Source organism: Apus apus, chromosome 18, assembly GCF_020740795.1.
Source record: "Apus apus isolate bApuApu2 chromosome 18, bApuApu2.pri.cur, whole genome shotgun sequence".
Taxonomy (NCBI): domain Eukaryota; kingdom Metazoa; phylum Chordata; class Aves; order Apodiformes; family Apodidae; genus Apus; species Apus apus.
This window is the reverse complement of record NC_067299.1, coordinates 765,989-787,912: the sequence shown is the minus strand read 5'-3', so window position 1 is coordinate 787,912 and position 21,924 is coordinate 765,989. Positions and strand designations below refer to the sequence as shown.

The 21,924-nt window shown below is 43.6% G+C and overlaps 1 protein-coding gene across 1 annotated transcript; it reads right to left on the bottom strand.

Moving 5' to 3' along the window:
* Window positions 1-319: 319 nt before the first annotated feature.
* On the bottom strand, window positions 320-21,202 carry TAF15 (TATA-box binding protein associated factor 15). Its single transcript, XM_051635680.1, has 16 exons — window positions 21,130-21,202; window positions 17,551-17,587; window positions 16,425-16,473; window positions 16,135-16,225; window positions 15,939-16,056; window positions 12,967-13,250; window positions 12,023-12,137; window positions 5,628-5,662; window positions 5,023-5,055; window positions 4,486-4,595; window positions 3,825-3,954; window positions 2,741-2,830; window positions 1,352-1,436; window positions 1,177-1,262; window positions 980-1,082; window positions 320-693 (listed from the first exon to the last, which is right to left on the bottom strand). The coding sequence occupies exons 1-16, from the start codon at window positions 21,137-21,139 to the stop codon at window positions 654-656; spliced, it is 1,416 nt and encodes a 471-aa protein (XP_051491640.1). The 5' UTR covers window positions 21,140-21,202; the 3' UTR covers window positions 320-653.
* Window positions 21,203-21,924: the final 722 nt, after the last annotated feature.

Below are 21,924 nucleotides of genomic sequence, written 5' to 3'. Positions count from 1 at the left end.
CAACATGCTCCGTGGCAGCAGGAGGACACACTGCCATCTGGCTGCTCTTCCTGAAGGCTGCAGGACACACCAGAGCCCAGGCACCAGCAAACACGGGGCTTCAGCCTCAGAGGGAACTAAGAAAGGAGCAGAAGACAAGTCTGCAACTCTGCAACAGAGGGCATGGACAGCTCATCAGCCTAACTGATGACTTTTGAACAGAGCTGGGGTGAAAGCAGCAGGGCCTCTGCACCCAGGACCCTATTTACTGCCCGGGTCACACCACAGGAAGGCAGGTAAGGAACTGGCATACAGCTGAAGTAACTATGAAACAGCAAGATTTCACAAATAAAACAATCAGCATTTATTGTTGTATTACAAAACACTTCATATTTTGGCAATATTTTACAGTTTATCCTTTTCCTTCTTAGGGTCTGTTGAAAAGGTATGGGGGGGGGAGGGGGAAGAAAAGAGGAGAATGTTGAAATCAAGGTTAAATTTCAATGTCTTGCTTAAAAAAAAATCCTCCCAAAACAACCCAGTCCCTCCCACCAAAATAAAAATCTAGTTCCACTCAATTCCACTATCCAAAGAGGCCATGGGTGAAGCGGCAGGCAAAACTCGGGCAATTTCACTATCAAACTTGTCAAGAAGACAAAACATTCACAGTGTCCTCAGTACGGTCTGTTGCGCTGATCGTTTCTGAAATCATTTCTGAAAGGGAAACAAAAAGGTGCAAGGAATCCTTAGAGCAAATAAATAGTCCCTTAAGTCAAACAATCTACGTCAACTTGTGAGTTCTTCTGTTCTGCCCTACCCAGAAATGCTGACAAACCACTCCACAGGCAAACTGGCTGATGTTCTCTGGAAGCCTTGGTCGGTCGTTAGTACTTTCACAGCACACTTGCGTGCACACAAACAACACTCTCTTCCCACAGTCCCCATCAATTCCACATTGATGCTCCACATACATCCCAGCAAGAGCCAAGGACCTGCTCACCTTCCTCCCATTTTACCACCATAGCCACCTCCCCGGTCGCCGCCTCTGCCGCCACGGCCTCGATACCCTCTCTCTCCTCCATAGCCACCTCTCCCACGGAAATCTGCAAGAAGATGCCAAGTGACACATCAGCCAGGTCTTTCAAAAAGCTGTAAAATCATCAACACTTCAGAGGAGACACAGTTGTTCTTACACACCTCCTGATGGACGCGAATCTTCTGGCCTGGGCTCACCACACTGGTTGCAGGAATTCCGGCGAGCGAAGTTCATATTACCACAGGACCTGAAGAGACAAGGATTCCCCAGGCTTAGCTGCTGAGAAACCCAGAGGGCATCCATGAATCACCACTGCCCAATTAAAATGACACTTACGGATTAGGACAAACCCAATCACCATTTTTGGGTTCCCCACTTCTGCCCTGGAAGCCCCCACCTCTTCCATATCCACCTCGTGACCCTGCAGAGGAAATTATAATCAGAATAAAGGAGGGGAAGTGTCTATGACCTGCACATGAGAAACATTTATTAAGGACTGTCACTGCCTTTAGAACCCAAGAGACAGACCTTCCAGGTTGAAGAAAGGGTGAGTGTTTAAGGTAAGTACATCCCTCTGGAAGCCTCTGGAACTCTGACTGCAGCAGGTAGAACCAATGACAAAAAACTGTCTTCCCCCAGAATTCAGCATCTACCACCAGCTGATTTGCTACTAGCTGCAAGATGGCTAGAAGACTTGGGCAAGAGACACCAGAAGTTTTAGCCATCACCAAATCTCAGCAGCATTCAATGTCCTGAAGTTCTGGACATAATTCTGCATAGCTGAAAATACTCATGTTCATAGTGACAGATTTATACCTTAAGCAGAAGAGGGGAAAATGAGAAGCAAGGAGAGCACATGGTGGCCAGAAAAATTTGCTCCACCACATTATTTTTTATAAATCCTTCTTCTGCAGTAAAGAGCAGCTTCATCTGTTTGAACTGCCAATGGGTAAATACAAACCCACTATGTGCATTAACACAATTTCATAAAGATCTAACAATGTATAGTTTCAATCATATATGGCCAGACTTAGTCACAGAACAAAAATTTTTCAAAAAGATCTGCCTGGATTAATGGCAGGATGCATCTGGCACAAGCACAGGAACAACACAGCTCTTGCTCTCTGCATCAAGATCAAGAACTTTTCTACCAACTGAAGTTTTTGAAGAATCATTTTCCATCTGCCTACAAAACTGCCTGATATGAAAACTACAGTTAGTTGCCAGTCACCACACAAGGCATGCTTCCTGTGTGCTGGGAACCCAGGGGACTACTGACAAAACTTCATTATGCAGAGAATCAGGGAGATTAACATCTATTTAATTACTGCTTTAAGTCACTGGCAGTTGAATACCATCTGGAAACATCAGAGTATCTAAAGGCTTTGCTGTAACAAGTAAATATCCCTGGGAATTCACACTTGTAAATGTAGAAGCTGTACAGCCTTAGCACCATGGTTATGTATCTCTTTAAAAGGAACCCTGAGTCATGATCTGGAGGCTTCCCAGTTCAAAATGGAAGAATCAATTCTGTGCTGTGCAAAAGCCATCACAGATTTCAGTTTACTTGGTTCAAGCCTTATTACTCCCTTTCATGGCAGAAAACCAAAGGCTCATATACTTTGATGAATCACTGTTTCAAATACTTCTCTTTTATAAGCCAGTAATAATTTGAAAAGTACTTAAATATGAAAAAAACAAGGATTCTATGGATTTTAGACCCACCTCGACGTCCACCACCTCCACCTCCTCTCATGAATTCAGGCCTTCTAGTTGCAAAAGTAACCTTGATAACATTGCCATTGAATTCCTTCCCTGTGGAAAAACAGAAGGTGAAAGATTAATACAGCAGGAAGCTCAGAAGTGATTTGCACACACAGACTGAATATAAAGCTCTTCAGGAACAGGGAGACTGCAATACAACTCTTATTTGCACAACTGTACAGCCCATCAGCCAGCACAGAAATTAAACATGCTCAAGTAAGGGAAAGACATGAACTTTAAAATGATCAAGTCTCAGTTCTTCATAGATAAAAGGTTAATCACAGAACAATCAAGACTGCAGACATGCCTAATATAGTTATATTTGCTTTACCCTCTGAAACAGAAGTAAATTTGCATTTTTTTAGCAAAGAATAAAGCCCCAAATAGCATGCCATGCCAAGTGCTGCACACACTTCCATTCCACAGCAGAAGCAGACTGTGTGCTTTTGTTTCTGCCCAATATTGTTAAAATTCTGTGAACACACAAGGTCACAAGAGCAGGCACTTCCCCTCCCAAGTTTACTGCTACAAAAGAGTATCACTGCATCTCCTGCATCTGTCTGAAGAATTTTATATATCAGCATATTTTTGGGATGTGCTCCTCTCCTCCAGTGAACCCATAAAAAAACCCCCAACTTGTTCTTTAGTGCATATATACAAAGCACTTGGCACAAGGTTGCCATAACCATTGCCAAAGCTACAAATGCTACCACAAGACCAATAATATCAATATCCAGCCTGCAGAAAACCCCTCTAGCTGCTAACCCAGATCACAGCTCTGCTGCACCCAACAAGAAGGCACCTCCAAGCCAGCGACACGGACACAGTCTCTTGTACTTTGTGCAGGGATGACTGAGGTACAGCAGCAAAGCAACAAACCCCAACAGCTTCATTACACAGTTCTGGTCTTACATCATTAGCTGCTCTTCCCCAGATGCCAGAGAAAGTCAGCACACACAAACCACCATGAAATAGTTCCTTGATTTGCTTCTTCCACTGCCTGTTGGATTCATAAATAAGAAAAAGAGCAGGCGCTCTCACCCACCGTCAAACCAGTCAATGGCTGCTTTGGCAGAAGGGGGGTCATCAAAAGACACTGTGGCTTCTCCCTTTGGTTTGCCAGTATCCTTATCTGTATACAGATTTATCATGGGTTTGCCAGTCTTTTTGTTGGTCTGAAAGGAAAGGTGGCACAGGAGAAATAATGGTAAAGCCAGTTCACAGCTTAAACTGCAAGAGCTCAGGGTCAGTAGCAAGAAGATTCTCTTGGCACCAGCCTGCAGAAACAGATGCTTTAGACTGAAGGATCCTGACTGCCTGTTTTCCATGAGGCAATGATGGGCCCAGTTTTTACAAACATAGAGGTCAAGAGCAGAAAGCCCCCCACTTTAAACTGCAGCAACAAGAAAGCCACAGAACCCAGCAGCATGCTGGCTGAAGTGTGAGGGCAGCACAGTGGATGGAGTGCCAGCATTCAGGTTATGAAGACTGAAGAAGAGATACAAAGCCATCTAAATGTCACTAGCAGAAAGCTGCTAGTGCTGCCAGCTCACAGATGAGCTGTCATCTGGGAACCCAGATAAAAATATTATCTACAAGTGCTGGGGAGCCAGAGCGTGATCTGCCTTGAAGGATACCAGTACATTTCCAATACACTGCTCTGCAACTCCTCTTCCTTCCTACCAATGATTTCTCATTTCACATACCTTTATAATACCAATTTGTTTGAAATAGTCTGCCACTTGATCTGTTGAAACATCTTCTCCAAGTCCTTGCACAAAGATAGTGTTGTTATCAGAGTTGTCAGACTCTGAATCTGTAGAAAAAAGAAGCTACATTTACTATGCATTTTTGTGGCAGCAACAGAAGCAACATTTTAAGCTCAGGTCTGTGCTGTCTAGCAAACCCTTAAATCCCAAGGACACCTTGTGTGAAATAAAGAGCATAAACTTCAGAGCAATGTGTTTTAAATAACAGGAGTTTAGCAAAGTGTTATGGCACTGAAAGCAGCTGCTTGGCTCAAGTAGTTTCAAAGTTCAGCAAATTCTTACTTGCTACATGCAAATACATCCAAAACTTCATGAGCACTTTAATAAAATACATTTCTTTCAAGGAAGACAAGCTTTAGCTAAATTTCTCTGGAGCCAAGGGAATTGCAGCCATATCCATCTTTCTGGACATACATTCTACAAGCAACGACCTAACAGCTACAATCCACTCCCACCCACTGTTTATTTTCTTACCAGCATCTGATCTTGGTCCATAATCCCTCTGACCTATGAAACAGGTTTTAAATAAAAAAAAAAAAGGCTATTTTTAGCAAAACATTTTCAAGTGAGCTTTTTAGAGACAAGAAAATATTCAAAGTATGCATGTAATGCATCTAAGATCTAAAACATTAACCAGAGACTTAGAGAATATTTAGATTAAAAACGTTCAACAGAAGGTGTCTGTAGGACGTTAATGTGTTCTTTAACTGGCAGCACGTGGCAGTTGCCACACTGATGCTATGCTGGTGTTGTCTTGCAAATGCTGCTTGTCAGATCACCAAGCAGTTTACCTTTTTTTTTCTAACCTCTAGTACCTTTCTAAGAAGCATTTGTAACAAAAATTAAAGAAACAAACAAAAAAAAAAATCCGGTGAATGTCACTGTCTCCACAAATTCTTTCATGCAATTTGACAAAGTAGAAATCCAGTTTACTGCTAAAAGCTTGACTATTAAAACTCATGAACACACCAGCCTCACCAAAACGCTATAATGCTTCTACTAGATAGTAACAAGATATTGGTGGCTTTTAGATTTATAAAGAATTTCCACTGAAACATTTTTGGATACTCGGCACTTACCACCATAATTTTTGAAGCCACCACGGTCACCACCACTGCAGAGGAAAAATTGAAGAAATGATTTCTTCCTTAAGTCTCTACGTGCTGAGCCCAAGGCTCAATCTACAGTTAACTGATCACAAGTTGAGAGTTACTGTCTGGCAGCTAAAGCACCATCTCTATGTTCTCCTCACTACCCATTCATCTGCAAAGATTAATTTACATGGAAGTGAATCATCTCACAGGGTGCTGCACTGGGGAGGAGGAGCCCTGAGGAATACTTAAGCCAGCCCACACACATGGCATTCCTTCAATACTTTCTCCCATCCCACAAGCCAAAATGACTGCTATTAAATACTGGGGTTTAAAACAGAAACATTATTTCTGTGAAGGTTAATGGGCTTTAATTGATTAAATAGATGTAATTGCTACTTTTGTATAGTGAGTACTTCAGTACTTTCCTAAAGGTAAGAAGAGTTTAAGTTAATTAACCTCCATTGTTATGCATTTATATCTGGGGGACAAAGTAGCAGTATCAGCCATTCTCTGAGAAAGGGTCTGTGGGGACCTACTGTACGTGGCCCTGCAGAGAAGGTGTGTGTATGTGAGCTTCAAAAGCAGAGGCCGCCAAGTTTTATTGCATTCATTCTGAAACCTGTGGCACAAAATGTAGACCAAGTTAAGAGATTACACACATCAATTTTCAAAGGTTAGAGGGGATTTGAAACAGGATGTTATGCCTCCAGCTGTGTGCACAAAAATAAACCCTCACTCTTTTCAGTGTAAGTGCTCATACCAGGAGGATTTTTCACAACAGCATTTTTAATTGCATCCATGTTATGAACACAATATAATGGATGTTCAAAGCCTTCAGGAAAATACAACCACTGGATTTTTTTGAGAGTCAATAAACCAACTGTCTCAACTGCCTGCTTGCCCTCCTTCACATGGAGGACACAGGTCCACCTGGACGGGAGGCAGGTTCACCTGACAGCTTTCACACCCAGCAGCTCAAAGCCGGTTCAGCCCTGACCAGAGCTGCCTCCAGACCCTGGGACTAGTGAGCCAGCAGGGGCAGCCTCCTCACCAACGTGCTTTACAGCTGCAAGACACTCCAGGTTTTAATTCAATCCATCTACCAATACATCAGGGACCAAACATGGGACACAAGCACCCAGCAAAAGGCAAGGAAATACAATTAGGCAGTAACTTGAAACTCAATCCGTTTTCTGTTACAGCAAATGCCAAGTCATGAACGGGAGGTGCTGCCTGCTTAACATTTATGAGATAAGAATCTCTCCAAAGTGAGGCATACAGTTTCAACAGGTATTACCAGAGCTAGATTTAGAGAGGCATTCTCTGAAGGGTGACTGACATTCTGCAACAGGACATGTAAGGAGTATTCCGTTTGTTACAACAGACTATCACTTTTACTGGGACTCTTCTTAAAATAAGTTTTTGCCGCAGATTGTAAATTGCTTCTCCACAGAAACAATCTGAAAGCTAAATTGCAGTGTCAGTTACTCACAAGTAATTAATTCTGGTGATTAAACAGGTAAAATTAATGAATTTTATGTGCAATATCAGAGCTGGTCTTTACTGAAGGCTGGCTGTTTCCAAGGACTGATGATAAAAACACAATGATGATAATAACATTTACTGTAAATACCTTTCTGCCACCTCCAAATCACTTCAGCTAAAAAAAAACAGCTTCATTGTGACACAACAGTTTGAACAGGATGCCTTTTCTTCTAGGATGTTAACTCAGAAATAAGAGCAAATACCTCAACCATGGAAATGTAACCAAAGTTTTCCAGTCCTAGATCATGATCCTAACTCATCACGACTGCATCATCCAGACCATGCATGTTTTCTGATTTGAAGGCATGCAGCAGGAGAGACATGAACTGGAAAAACCCAACAATCTAAAACCATTCAGAACGTTTGTGATCAACACAGCCAGGATTGTACAGGAAGTGAGGAGCATTTTCCTCAGGTGCTGGGCACAAATGTGTGCACCACAACTCTGAGAAGTGACACAAGTTGGATATATAAAATGTAAAGGAAGTCACAGGCAAATGCCTAATTTCTAATTCTGTGATACAGTGATTCTGCACCCTGCAGTAACAAATGTGATCCGTAGTTCTTAATTAGTTTTTTAGTTAATGTCTGTAGAAATATGTTTTTCCCAAGTATGCTTCAGCATGTTGTCTCCTGCCTCACCTTACATGTCCAACCCAATCAGAATCTGCATCAATTCAGCAAGTGAGACCTTCGATGACAGATTCATGCTTCCCCTCGATTGTTAAGTCCCATTTCAGATGTAACTTATCAGGCTGCAGTGTGGTACCTTCCTGAGGCTGCTGGGCAAAGCTCCCCGAGCTCCCCAGGGGCACATGGATATGCTGCAGCAGTCAAACACAGAAACTGGCTGCAGGTAGCTGCTGCCAGTCCCAGATTTACCCCTCACCAAGACCCAAAATTCAAGCCCCAAATTGGATTATTTCCTCACTGTTGTCACAGAGCATGTGGAAAACACAACTGCAGTGTTTCACAGTCTGTTGCTTTACCAGCCCTGCAGACAGAGCAAGTAGATGGGTGACCAGATGGTGCTGGAGTTCTCACACCCTATGTTAGAACCCAGGTAGCCAAGATTCAGCAATGCCACCAGCAAAGACAGCAAAATAAATACTGCACTGCAAGCAGCCAGAATGTGTACATGGCACCAGTCACAGTGACAAAAACTTGCTCTGAATGATGCTCAGTCACACATTTAAACATCACCTACTTGAGTGAAAATGGAGTTCATCTGAACACTGCTTACTTCAGCCCAGAATAACTCCTTAAACTAAAGGCACAGCTCCATTGAGAGCTGAACACTACAGACACAAGAAACACTTTTTAAAAGTGATCAGTTACTGGCAGAGGTAGCACTAAGAATTCAGGAACCAAATGTCAGCCTCCAACATGCATCAATGTCTCAGCAAGCATGTGGGAGTTTCATGTAAGAATGTATTTTTACAAACAAGAGAGGAATGCTTAGTGCACCAGTAAAATCACTGACAGATGGCTTCTTTTGCTGCCTATATTTAATGCCTCTGTTCATGTTTTTCCATAGTCTATATAAGGCTAAGCTCAAGCATGTACAAGTCAAAATATTCACTCTGAACAGACAGCACGCTGCTGTAGCAAACTTTTGCACTGAGCTGCCTTTGTATCACAGTCAGCTAATTCCCAGCCAAAACAGCTCATCTAGCAATTAAGTTCATAGGTAATTTTTGTTAATAGCACATCAGCCTCTAATCTGCAGGAGGGGAAAACAAAACAAACAAACTAGGCTGAGCAAAGTTAGGGCTTCTACCACAAATCCTAAGGCAATGGTCAATCCTTCCCCAAGCTGCAAGGATGCAGTTCCACCAGCACAGACTGCATGAGCAGATCCAGAGGCAAAGCTTCTCCCATCAAACCTCAGGCTCTGAAAGGCAGTGTCACAGGTACAGCTCCTGAGCTGCCTGCCTGGCTTTCCCAAGGTGAAAGAGAACAAACCTGCTGTGTGTTGCTACTGTATTTCCCACCTACATGCTTAGCCAAAACAAAGTGGTCCCACAACCACAATGAGCAATTAATTTCTTATTTTTCAGACGAGGACTCCAACAATAAGGCGAGTTATCTACAAGAAAAGTTGGAAGAATAACTTAGAGTAAAACTCCACATTGTCCAGACCCAGAGTACCTGCTTTCTAACCAAAAGAACTCAAAGATGAGACTTTTATCCTGGGGGTTTTAAAAAAGAAAAGATTTTGCTTCTTAACCAAAATACAAATTAGTGAGAACATAAGTGTTTCAAGCTTCAAAATGAAAGGGTGGAAAAATTCTACTAAAATCCCAGAAGGTGCAATTCAAGACCATCAAAAAAAGATCACGAGTAATTTTGAAACCCAGACTTACTACGATTAAAGAGTGAACATCTGACATGTAAGAAAATGATGGTTCTCTATCGTAATAACACCAGTTTGGGCACCTGAGCAGTAATTTTTCAAGAGGTATTTTCTTCTCAGAGCTGAATGACTTTGCATGGGTACAAAAGAAAAATGAGTGCTGGAAACAGCTATTACAGTACTTATTCAATTCATTCTAGATATCATTCCTTAACCTTTCCAACTACATTCAGAAGTACTTTTATAAAGGTCACTCACAGAAATGAAAGCTCTCAAAATTTAAAAGCACAGGTCTGATTTTGCCCCAAGTATTCCAGAGCACTGATTTTGCACTTGCAGACTGCTGAGAGGTCCTGCATGCAGGTAGGCTGGCACAGCCAAATGTCACAGGTCTTGGGGAAAAGGGATGCCTACATTATGACAGCAGAACTAATATTTAAGTGCAAGAGATTTTTAGATATATTTTTTCCTGAGGGCTATGGTATTTCCATAATTTATTGCCAAGTATAAAAATATGAAAGAAGTAAAAAACTGAAAATGCTGCCTAGTCCCTGGAGATAAGACTTGGCATTCCTACACATGCTGCTACTGGGGGGGAGGAAAAAAGGAAACCCAAAGAAACAAAAAGGACTAAACATGATTTCTTACCTTATTAGAAGTTATGTTCCCCTTGATTATACAGTTTGTTACTTAATTTAACCTTTTGCACTTTTCTAATAAGCATGACTTTGGTAAAATACAAGTCAGAAGCAGAATCCTCCATCATAATTATGCAGGAAGAGTCAATGAACATATTTGACACTGTAGTTCCAGAAAAGTTTCACTGCAAAGCGCACTAAAGACTGCATCACGTAACAGAGACAGACAGACCTCATAAATCACTTCCCAGTTTGCTGAACTTTCCCCCATTTCTCTACTTGCTTCCGCTCTTTTCCTACTTTTGGCTTCCAAGTCCACTGGAATACTATTATCTGCATGGATGTGTGAACAAAATTTTTCTTGCATTTTGGAAAAATATGGGAAAATACTTTATTTTCACAGATATTAATTTATCTTACTTTTTCTTGCAAAGATATGTTTGTTTCAAAGTGATAAAATCTACCCAAAGTATGTTTTTTGAAGCTCACATTCATTCCTCTTATTGGAAAGGGCTCAGCTATAAACCATTTTTTAAAAACACAATTTTATCACAGGAGTATGGAAAGCCTTCATCATCACTAAAACACTAATTAAAACAAAATTGTTCAATTTTAACTGAAAATTAACTTGGGAATTACTTTGCTAGTTAAGTTTATATTTTATGTTAATAATTATAAAACCCCAGAAAAATTTAATTGCTTTTGTAGTTGTGCTAGCACACCTAATTAGAATGATAGGGACCACCTACATCACCAGAACAGCGAGCCATGAAGTACCATTTAAGACCACCTCAGGAGCAGGCAAACTTTTAATGTTATTCATTGGTAAGTCATATTTATCAAGTCTTAACACACCACTGAATTATTTTATTTAAATTGGATCAGTTCAAACAAACAGCATTGTGTAACTAGAGTTCTTCACCGAGTTCTAGCAATGACCCAGAACTGTGCAGCCTGTGACAAGGTCAGTGGTTGCTGACCAGCAACACTTCCAAGCTCACTGGAAACTTCAATGTCCCTACCTCAATGAGCACCTAACACCCTGGCCATGTCCCCAGAGGGCAGCCAACTGTGACAGCTTATTAAGAAATAATAATGTCACCTGGCCTAATTCAACAGGATTTAAAGCAAAGGTCCCAAGCTCTCAGACCCGTGCACAAAATCATCTGCAAGCCCAAAAATTCAACATGTGCATGAATTTTCTTGACAGCACAGGCAACAGCACCAGAGATAACAGCACTGTTAGTACTTTAAATCTACGTAAACATGTTTAGACTGAACCAGTAACATAAACTGCAATTCAATGGAAGATTTAAACTGCAAAAAACTGTAAAAACCAATGTTATTATTAAATTACTCCTAAATTCTTTTGAAAGCATAAAGGTAATTAGCCAACCTTGGTCTAATGATTTATTACTGTAGAAGAAAAATGATGCCCTGCTAAAATGTCAGCTACCTTAGCTATGAATTCTCTAAAACCTTCTCAATTCCTGGCTGTTGTTTTTCCTGTCATTGAAAACAAACATTTACAGGTTTTAAAATCTCTTATTTCAAGGGATGGGCTCAGGCAGGTTTTGTATTGCAACTCATGTATATAAAACACAGCTCTCTGTCCTAACAACCAAATGTTGGTCTCCATCCATCTGAGCCTAAAAGCTTTTCCTGGGCAATATTAATTTCTGTGAAGTGCCAAAAGGTTTAATCTTAGAAACCTTCCATTTTTGGAAATCTAAATCTGAACAACATTAGGAACAGATATATAGTAAACAAACATTTAAAACAGCTAAATAATAAGAACTAAATAAGTAAAGAGCTGCAGGCACTGGGATGAGATCACTTACCTATATCCAGACATATGACCTCTTCCATCCATGTCATATCCCCCTCTACCTCCTCCCTGTGACCCGCCATATCCTCTATTATCTTCTCCATACCTACTCTTTTCACGACGATCATCTGCAGGAAGGAGTGAACCAGAACAAAACATGAGGAAGTTGGACTGCAAACTGCAGTGAAAATTCCCACTCTGCATTCCACTCCCTCCCGCCCCCCAAGTCTGTTGTTCACATCTGGAAAGCATCAACTCCTAAATCTCTCTTACATTACCTACACCACAGAGTAATAGTGCAAAGGTTGGTTTTGTTTCAGTTCTCTCCCTGGGCTTCCAGGGCCACAAGGTATCCCAGCATGCAAACACTCTGTACTTTCATGACACTCCACTTCCCAAGTATTAAACACAAACTGTCCAAAATACACTTTTCACTGTACTTCCAGACAGCCTCCCCAGGCTGCAGACACCATCACTGACAGCAGAACAAGGACAAGGAGTGGGGGCTGTGCTGCCTGGGTAAAGCTACCGAAAACCTGTCCTTCTTATGCTTCTCGTTGCCTTCCATCTCACAAGTCACCTACACAGCATAAAGCTGGTATGTGACGTGCAAAAGCTCTTCATGACTGATCAGGATATGTCACCCTCATGAAGGAAGAAGGCTCAAAATAGTTTAAGAAGAAAATTCCATGTAGAATTTTCAGAATTCAGGGAGATGGGCTCTGCAAGGCTGCCTCCAACAAATGCAACAGCAACAATTTTGAGACACAAACAGTTTTTCATCTCTGCATGATTTGAAAGTCTTAACAAATAAAACATCCCCCAAGAATACCAAAAAGGAAAGAGAGCTTTAAACTATTAATCAAATCAACACTCTGTGGAAAGGAAATCCAACTATTTCCCAGTGTTTCTTCTCCATTTTATTAGCCACCATTGAACTCAACCTGTGGATTTTACCTTGGCTGTTGTGACTATAGCTTCCCTTCTGAGACTGGTAGGACTGCTGAGAATGGCCATATGAGCTTTGGTGCTGGTTGTAGCCTGACTTTTGGTCATAGGAGCTCTGGTGGCCATAGCCCGACTGCTGGTCATAGGAGCCCTGGTGGCCATAGCCCGACTGCTGGTCATAGGAGCTTGACTGCTGGTCATAAGAGTCTTGGTTTTGTCCATAGCTTGACTGCTGGTCATAAGAGCTTTGGCGCTGACCATAGTTTGACTTTTGTTCGTAAGAGCCTCTTCCACTTAAAACAAACAGAATTTGTATTAATAGCTAAATGTCCACAGAAGAGAGAGCAAAATAATGGCTGAACATTCATAACGTATCTGGAACGTCCCAGTCACAGCCACCTCCCAGTCATGCTGGCACATGGATATGAAAACACTCTGTTTGGTCTCTGCTGGATACACCTGCCTTCCAAAAAGGTCAGGCAGAAACTGTAGGTTACCATCAGATTCAGGACACCCTCAGTTTGCTCTGTAAATGTGACTTGGGAGCAGCACCCCTTTTCCACACCCAGCACAGTGCTTGCTTTGTCTCTCTCCCAGAGCATGAGAGTGGCTGAGAGTCCATGACTCACTAACCACCAAGTCCTCCTCTACAGAACTGCAGCACAGACACCCCTGCTCACACTGTATCGTGCAGCTGATACTTCCAGCCTTCAAAAAAGAAAAAATTAAAATAAAAAACTTTGCTTTCACTGAACGGCAACCTATCATTTTCTGGACGTTCTACCACTTGGCCAAGGACTTTGCTAATTCTTGTGATGTTCTCTAACATACCTGCAGTTCTTCAGTGCCATCTACAAAAACCATCCCATCAACTGTTATCAGAAACACTGACCAGCATCCCATCCAGGATACTCCCACTAAATGCAGCCATACATTCTGAGAGGGAACCATAAATCTTCTGACTAATCACTTTATAGCACCCACAAGGAAGTCTCACCCACACCACACTTCCCCAGGCTACTGCAGCATCCAAGGCAGAAACAGAAGTATTTTGAAAATCTAGATATACAAGAGAACTATTGTTCCAGTTAGGTCACTCCTTCATAGCAAGACACTATATTGATTTAGGAGAAACAAATTGCAGCCAGGAAGCACTGGCTATTAGTCATACCTTTGATTTCCCCCTGGGTATTTAGTTGTGACTAAACTGTATTATTTTTTCAGTAACTGAAATCAATCACTGTCCTCTGCCACCCTTTCCTCTTTTGCTCCTCTTGCTTCCACCCTTTTTTCAAAAGATAAGGCACTACATGCTACTCTCCAGTCTTTGCCAGTCTTGCTTGCTAACTAAAACGTCTCAGAGAAACAAACAAACGAATCTAAGAGCCTACAGAAATTTGCCACCAGATTTATGAAGTGCTCCGAGATGAGGTCCTTTGGGTCCAACCAATCTAAAAATATCCTGTCCATGCAAATACCACCTAATCTGCTCTCTCCCAGTTCTAGCCTAGATCCTAGCTTTAACATAAATAATCCCAGTGGCAAAGAGCTTGCCAAGATTTTTGTCAGTATCTTCACTTCAAAAAAGTCAGCTCCACTTTAGCCTTTGCACATCACCAACGAAGGAAGCATCATTGAGAGGACCCACTATTTCCATCCTTCACTCCCCTAGGATGCAAGAGGCCAGTTTTGTGGCCAGGCTCTTCAAAGTTCCTGTCATTTGATTTCTCAGTTTCTCCCTACTTGTTACAATCATACATTGAAAAGTTTTCCTCCAGTGCCTTCTCTTCATTCTCTTGGTCCAAACCAACCAGCTGGAGAATCTGTGCCCTGCTGCATTTTTTCCCACTAGATGTCTACAGAGTTAAAAGACACATTATTGCCTAGTCCCATATCTTTGTGCAGCTCCAATAAGCACTCAGAAAGCAAAGCAAAACAAAACAAAACTTAACCATGTTCTGGCCTCTTTAGGGATGTGAAATGAAAAAAGACACTACAAGTGACAGCACCTACTGCTGACAGATAAAGATTTTGCTTGTTTAAATTAAGATGTTTTGGAATTATAACTACAAAACCATAAACAAAGTACAGGTTTACTGAAGTCCAGGCTGTTTTATCAGCTTGCAAAAGAAAACAAAAAATATTTGGACCTTGGACACAAGAACGAAGTTTAGTACATGCCTGTATTTTAAGGAGCTCACATGATCCTCAATAAAGATCTAATGCAAGCAGTAACCCTGGGGTGTATGAAGGAAGCTTCTAAGTTAGATGATGAACTGGCCTTAATAAGTCATTATGGAAAGCTGGGTTGTGTTTTCTAACATACTTTAAAAGTTTTATCATTAATCCTCCTGAAACTGGCAGAGCACAACATCACCCAACAAATAACACACATCTGAAGTAGCATAAAGTACTAAATCAGAGTGCAGGATGCACACACATATAAGTTATTGATAAGGATATAAAACCAGGATGTTTTGAGAATCCTACTTAATAGGAAAAAGATACTTCTTAAATTATATTTCTGAATCCTCTCTTCTTTCACCACAAAAAGGCATTATAAGTCAGAAGAGAAGCCTTCAAATCTAAGAACAGCTAAGGATGTCCTTGCTAGCAGCGTACTTGAAGTTAATAAAGAGTACTCTAAGTTTATACAAAAGAATGTGACTGGAGAGTTACTCCATGTATTTTTTTAATAAAAATATTCTCTGCCGAGACCCTTCCTCATTGTAGTCACTATCCAAAGTTTATCTTCCCATACAGCTTGACGTTCAAACAACTGCATCCATACTTCCCACATAAAGAAACACTCTTCCATTACCTCTGGTTCCTTCAGGCATTAAAATGTCTTAAGAATTGGCATTTTCAGATGTTTGTCCTTTTTTAGCAATGACAGCAGGAAATCTGCTACAGCTGTAGCATAGAATGTACAATTACTAGTCAGTCCTTCAAACAGGTACTGTTACTCTCAGCATCCTTACCCTCTGGAGGACCCCTTCTGCTGCCCCTGGCTGCTGTAGGACTGCTGGTTGTATGAACTCTGACCCTGGTTTTCATAACTGGATTCATCATCATACCCCTGGGAATCTTGTCCATAACCTGGAAATTGAGAAAGAAAATTTTTAGTAAATATTCACTTTTTAATTCCTGCCAATGAATGTAACAAGCTAGCCAAACCTGTTTGATTCTGTCCATAGTTCCCATGATAGCTTCCATAGTTCTGTCCGTAGGAGGAATTGTCTCCACTCTGCCCATAACTGGAATACCCCTGCAATTTAAAGAACATACCCAAAGAAGTGTAATTTCCACAGCAGATAACTACAGCTTTCCTTTGCTAGACACGACTGCAAACATGAAGCACAGCTGAGAAGGGACCTCCTCCTGGCCTAGATATGGTCACCCAGGAACTATTATTTTTATTCAAGGAACACCTGCTTTGAAAGGCACGATGTTTTTTTTCAACTTACCTGTCCTTGTCCATAATTCTGACTGCCCTGATTGCCATAGGATGAGTAGCTGCAAGAGAAAACTGCATTTAGAAAATGCTTACAGTGCCCTCCACAGGAGCTGGAAAGTAAACGTATTTCTGGTGTTATTTTTGGTTTATTTTCATTCCAAAACAGATGTTCAAATCTAAATACTGCAGTTGTAGGTGCATTAGAACTGCATCAATACTCTTGACTACCCTAACTGACTGTCAAAAGAGCAGTTTAATTTCTGCTTTGTTTCAAGTGTAAATTTTAAGTGCATGAAAGTTGGGTTTACTGTAACTTGACAGACTCAAAAATCACAGAAAACTCTGTCACATGGCACCATGGCATTTTAAGTTTTTCAGTGTATTATTACAAAGTTAATTTTATGTTAATCAACTACTGTCTAATTGGTATTTGTTAGCCTATTCAACACTAACATAATCAAAAACTGCACTAGCTTTAGGTTATACTGACTCTGTTCTGCCACTTTAAGGCTTTGTGAAGTGAGAGAAGAACCTTGTGCTGAAACTCACATCAAACTCAGATATAAACTCACACTCACCTGGTGCTATAGCACAGCACCTTCATCAGCACAGTCAGCATGAGCCATGATTGTCATACTTACAGAAGAAGTTTTGTTTCAATTATTAAAATACACCCCCCCCCCAGCTTGCAGCTATTTTGTGAACTGGTTTTTGAATTTCATGACTACAAACACAGATCAGAGGATCTCAACAAAAAGTTCCCTCCACTGGGAAAATAAAATGGAAAAATAAAATTTTGCATCTATATGGCCCATCAACTTTACACCTGTATAATCATCAACCAAAACCTTAGTGAACAGCTTAAGGCAGTCATATGAAAAATATTTCTTTATATTCATGACATTCCAAAAGTTACTATTAGAAGATGTCATTCCAATTTAAACCTGCTCATTGTCTTCCATGCAGGAATAGAAGTTGTCTTCCTTTTTCATAAAGGCCCAGGGCAGCAAGCTTTCTTCACCAAAAACATCTTGACACAGTATCACACCCAAAGACTCAAACACCACCCTTGGGAGTCCTAAATGGCCTTTTATCTTCCACATTTAATTGCTAACAGTAGAAAATGCCACACGTACCTCTGCTGGCCCCCAGACTGACTGTAACTTCCAGAATCTAGAAAAAGAAGTGAGTCACATTAAGAACTTCCAATTAAAATTTCATTCCTCTACTTACTACAAGAGGAAGAAATCTGGGGAGAGGGAGAGATGTTCAAGCACACTGGGCAATGCAGCTGCTTTCCTTGCAGAACGAGACAGCTTCCCCTTCACTGCCAGGACAGAAAATGCCAAGACTGGGAGAACAGGAGCACAGCAGCAAGGGATGCAGGGGACATGACAAGGTACAACCACTCAACTTCCCTTTTTGAAGGAGCTAAATTTCATTTTCAAGGTGTGTCTTTAAATATTCAGGACTGCACAACTCCCTCTAACGGCTGCCGAGCACAGTGCGACCACCCGCGAACAGGATGCAGCAGCTTAAGCACTCAAGCAGAGCTAAGTAGGTCAGTCCTGCTAAACCTCTGGAGAAAGGTCTGCCCAGCAAAGGGCATGGACACAGGCAGACTTTGAAGATGCAAGATCAGGGACAGAGGACATTTCCCTTCGCTCATATTGCAAAAGGAGAAACCCCACCAATAGCCCAAACCATGCAAGAATTCATTCATGTACACAAGCTGCCCAGGCATGTGATGTGAACACTATATTCAACTAATGTAAACACCAGTTATCACATAAATTGATTCTGAGACGGTCTGATTTGTATTTGAAGTAGAGCACCTAATCTGCAAAAGCTCTCAAGGCTTTCCCGTGAGCTGGACCTCAGCCCACAGAGTGCTCTGTCCTCACTGCTTTACCTGTTCACACAAGGATGTTCCTTATCTGCTACAAAACTGCACTTTTCTGTGTTAAAAGCTCTTGCTGCAGAGGGAAAGCACACATCCCTGCTGATTTCATTTCCCAAGCCAGGTGCATGTAACCAACACAGAACACACATGGGTCCATCACCCCAAACTCTCTGGATGGAGTGGTCAGGAGGAGCAGGCTTCCCCTCCCAGAGGTCCCCACCAGCCCCACAGCTGCTCTGCACCCTGCCAGCTTCACCACATGGACCCTGATCTCACTGTCTATGCAGGAGTCTCAATTCCTCTGACATTTTTGCTTGAAATTCCCACCCTCAAGACCCAAACACTTTCTTCCCTTCCCTACCAGCCTCACCAGTGCTGTCACTCTGGGAACAGCCCTGCAATCCTCCTGTTTCACACCCTCTCTCAAACTCTACATCTAGAACTGACTAAAGAGCTGAAACTCAGAGCTAATTACAATACAGTATAAATGTCATGCACTGCAATCGACCATAACTATTCTCCAGTCAAAATACTCATCAAACTGCTGGAAGCCTGTTCATTATACCTCACTCAGCTGGTTACACATGTACTTAGACACACATAATTCCAAGATGAGGGTATCACCTAAGCCACTGAGCATTTTCAATGGTAAAGTATCTCCTCAAAGCAAAAAAGGCATCATATTTCATATTCTGTAAGAGAGATTTAACAAAACTGAGATTAAATATTTAATTTCACCTGTCCTATAAAGCAGCTGCAGTCAGACATGAACCATTCCCCTCCTCTTGCACTGCTACACAAACACTACATTTTCATAATGAAAAGCAATTTAAAATAACGAAACAGTGTAAAAGTGCAACTTAAACTTTATTGTTTCTAATGAGATGAAGGTCAAATCTTTACATTCTTTCTATTTAAATGATCAGAAAGATTACTAATAGGTAACTGCATTCTAAAACTATGGTTTAACTCTCCTTTAATTAGTAGCATATGAATTTTAAATACTAATGGTTGTATCAGAAAGAATTCTTGGGTAAGGAAGTAATTAGCTATAAACTGAAGGACTACATTTAATCTCCTTAGTTTCTCCCTTACAAACTTCTGGCAAACCACAACATTTTGGAAAAGTTTGAAAGGAACCAGAAAACGAGCCTGTACAATATGAATATGCAGAACCAGAGAAACTTCTTTTATTTGTACATTTTTCTACACCCTTTGTTGGACCTCTTGGTCTACAGGCTTCTGATCGATTTCTTTTGGTGGGCTCAATGGGGACAAGATTCTGTATTTTTTGAAACAACTGATACTTTATTCTGAAAATTCCTGGATAGACTTTCCCCTGAATGTTTGAAAAGCTGCCTGCAGTGGAGTGGGGCACAGCAGACTAGTCACCTTGCCCAGATCAGGAAGTGTATTCCTCTTACAACAGAAGAGCCTGCTGTGAATGTTTGAAAACAGAAGTTTTCATACAAAGCAATTCCTATGAAACAGCAGCATTGCTTCTGTACCCTCCTCAACAGAAAAATAACCTCATGTTTGAGCAGCAGAGGAGGCACTGCCAGGTGCTCGAGCTAAGTACCTGAGGTCTGGGAACAAAGTGGTTTTATTCTACCTCCCAAATTTACTCGTCTGTAGAAGAATTCATGTACTGAATTCATATTATGGTACCTTTGGATGTGTTTTCTTCTCGTGGCAAAGGGCTGTCCTTGCATTAAAGGAGTCCTTTAACATCCCTTGCTTTGTTTTCATTCTCTATCATTCATAAAGGCACCGTGAGGGAGCACTACAACAGCTCAGCCCTCAGAACACATGGCTCGCTCCAGGAAGCACGTACAGCCTCGGAATGCCTCCTCCCCTTCTGGGGCACCTCACCTGGCCGCAGGGGCACGACGGCTGGTGGGACCAAAACATTTCTACCCCCAACGGGATGAAGAAACAGAAACACCCGGTGCTCGCAGGCGGCCAGGAGACGCTGGGCTGAGCCAGGGCACCCGGGCCGGCAGAGGTGCTGCCTGTGCGCCCAGCTCGAGGCCTCCCGCGTGGGAAGAGCTGCAGCCCGAGCGTTTTTAAGCCCGCGGCAGGGAGGCTGAGCAGCTACACCCCTCCCTCCGCTGGAGGCCTCGAGGGGGCTGCTGGAGCAGAACACCGAGCAGATCCTGCAGATGCGGGGACACACAGGTGGGTCCCGTGCTGGGGGGGCGAGGAGGGCATGTCCCGTGACAAGGGGGGGCACGGTCCAAGGGAGGGGGTGCAGGTTCCCTGGGGGCTGCAGAGCAAAGAGGGAGCGCACAACCCACGCTGCGGGGAGGGCCGCGAGCGAGAGGCGGGTCCGCACAGCCCCGAGGGGGCACCGACACCTCGCGGCGGAGGGTACGAAGCGGGGGAGGCTTCACAGGGGGGCGCGAGCCGAAGCGGGGTCCGCACCCCTCGCCGAGGAGGCTGGGGCACAACCCGCAGGGGGTCCCCGACCTAAACCGGGGTCCGCGTCCCGCGCCCCCCCCCCCCAGGCTGCGACACGGGGGGCGGGGCCGGGCTGACCCCTCCCGTCCAGAAGGGGCGGGGCCCGCGCGGCCTCACGGAGGAGGGTCCCGGGTGGGGGGTCCCGGGAGGGGGGGGGGGGGGGGGGCTCCCCGGGAGGGGGCGGGGCTCTCCTCCCCCTCCCCCTCCCCGCGGCCCGGGAGCGCGGGGCCGGCGGCAACCGGGGGGCGCGGTGGGGGGGAGGAAGGGGCCGCGTGTCCCCCTAACATGTCCGCGGCCTGCTCTCCCTGCGCCACGCGGCGCCCCCGCCCCGCAGCCGCCCCGCAGCACCTACCCGAGGCCATGGCGGCGGGTCCGGGCGGGCCGAGCGGCGCTGCGCGAGGCACCCGCAGCTCGCGCGGACTGCGGGGCCGGGCAGCCAATCAGCGCGGGCGGCGCCGACCACGGGGGGGGGGGTGCGGGGGGGGGGGGTCGGGCCGTACCAAGGCACCCGCGGGGGGGGGGGGGGGGCAGCGCCGCGAGCCGCAATTAGTGTAATTAATAAACACGCAGGGCACGGGGGGGGGGGGGCCGGGAGAGAACCGGACGGGCCCCGGTCTTTCCTCACCAGCAGGCCCTCCGGTTCCCTCTCAGCACCCCAGGGATTCATCACCGTTTGGGAGGGAACATCCAAAACCTGCGTTCTGAGGGGAAAAATAAAGCAGCCAACTTTGCCAGGGGGTCTGTTAAAAAGTCAGATGTTGCCTTGGAGAGCGGCTTTCCATGAAAAGGGATGGGGATCTTGGGAGCCGCTTGGAAGCCACGCCAAGAGACACCGCTCCAGAAAGGGAGATTGTCCAGGAATGCAGTGAAACAAGGAAAACAAGCAGCGACTAGAATTAGTAACTTAAAAAAGAGGCTGAGCTCTCTGCCTTTCAGTTTCTCTTCCACCAACTTCATCTCCTCCAGCCGTGATTCCCTCCCGTGCCATCATCCTTCCTGTGCCTGCCCCACCCTGGCAGCTCCCGCAGACACGACTGGGATTAGGGCAGATCCCAAACCGTGTGTGGAGCATCCGAGCGCCTCCAGGTTCCTCGGGATGGAAGGATTCTCATGAGGCAGAAGGACAAGCTCATGTTTGTGTGCCTGC

Coding starts and splice junctions, on each gene's coding strand:
- TAF15 (XM_051635680.1), bottom strand. Junction 2,831..3,824: donor AGCCATTGACTGGTTTGACG/GTGGGTGAGAGC, acceptor GTTTTTCCACAG/GGAAGGAATTCAATGGCAAT. Junction 1,263..1,351: donor GATTGGGTTTGTCCTAATCC/GTAAGTGTCATT, acceptor TTGTCTCTTCAG/GTCCTGTGGTAATATGAACT.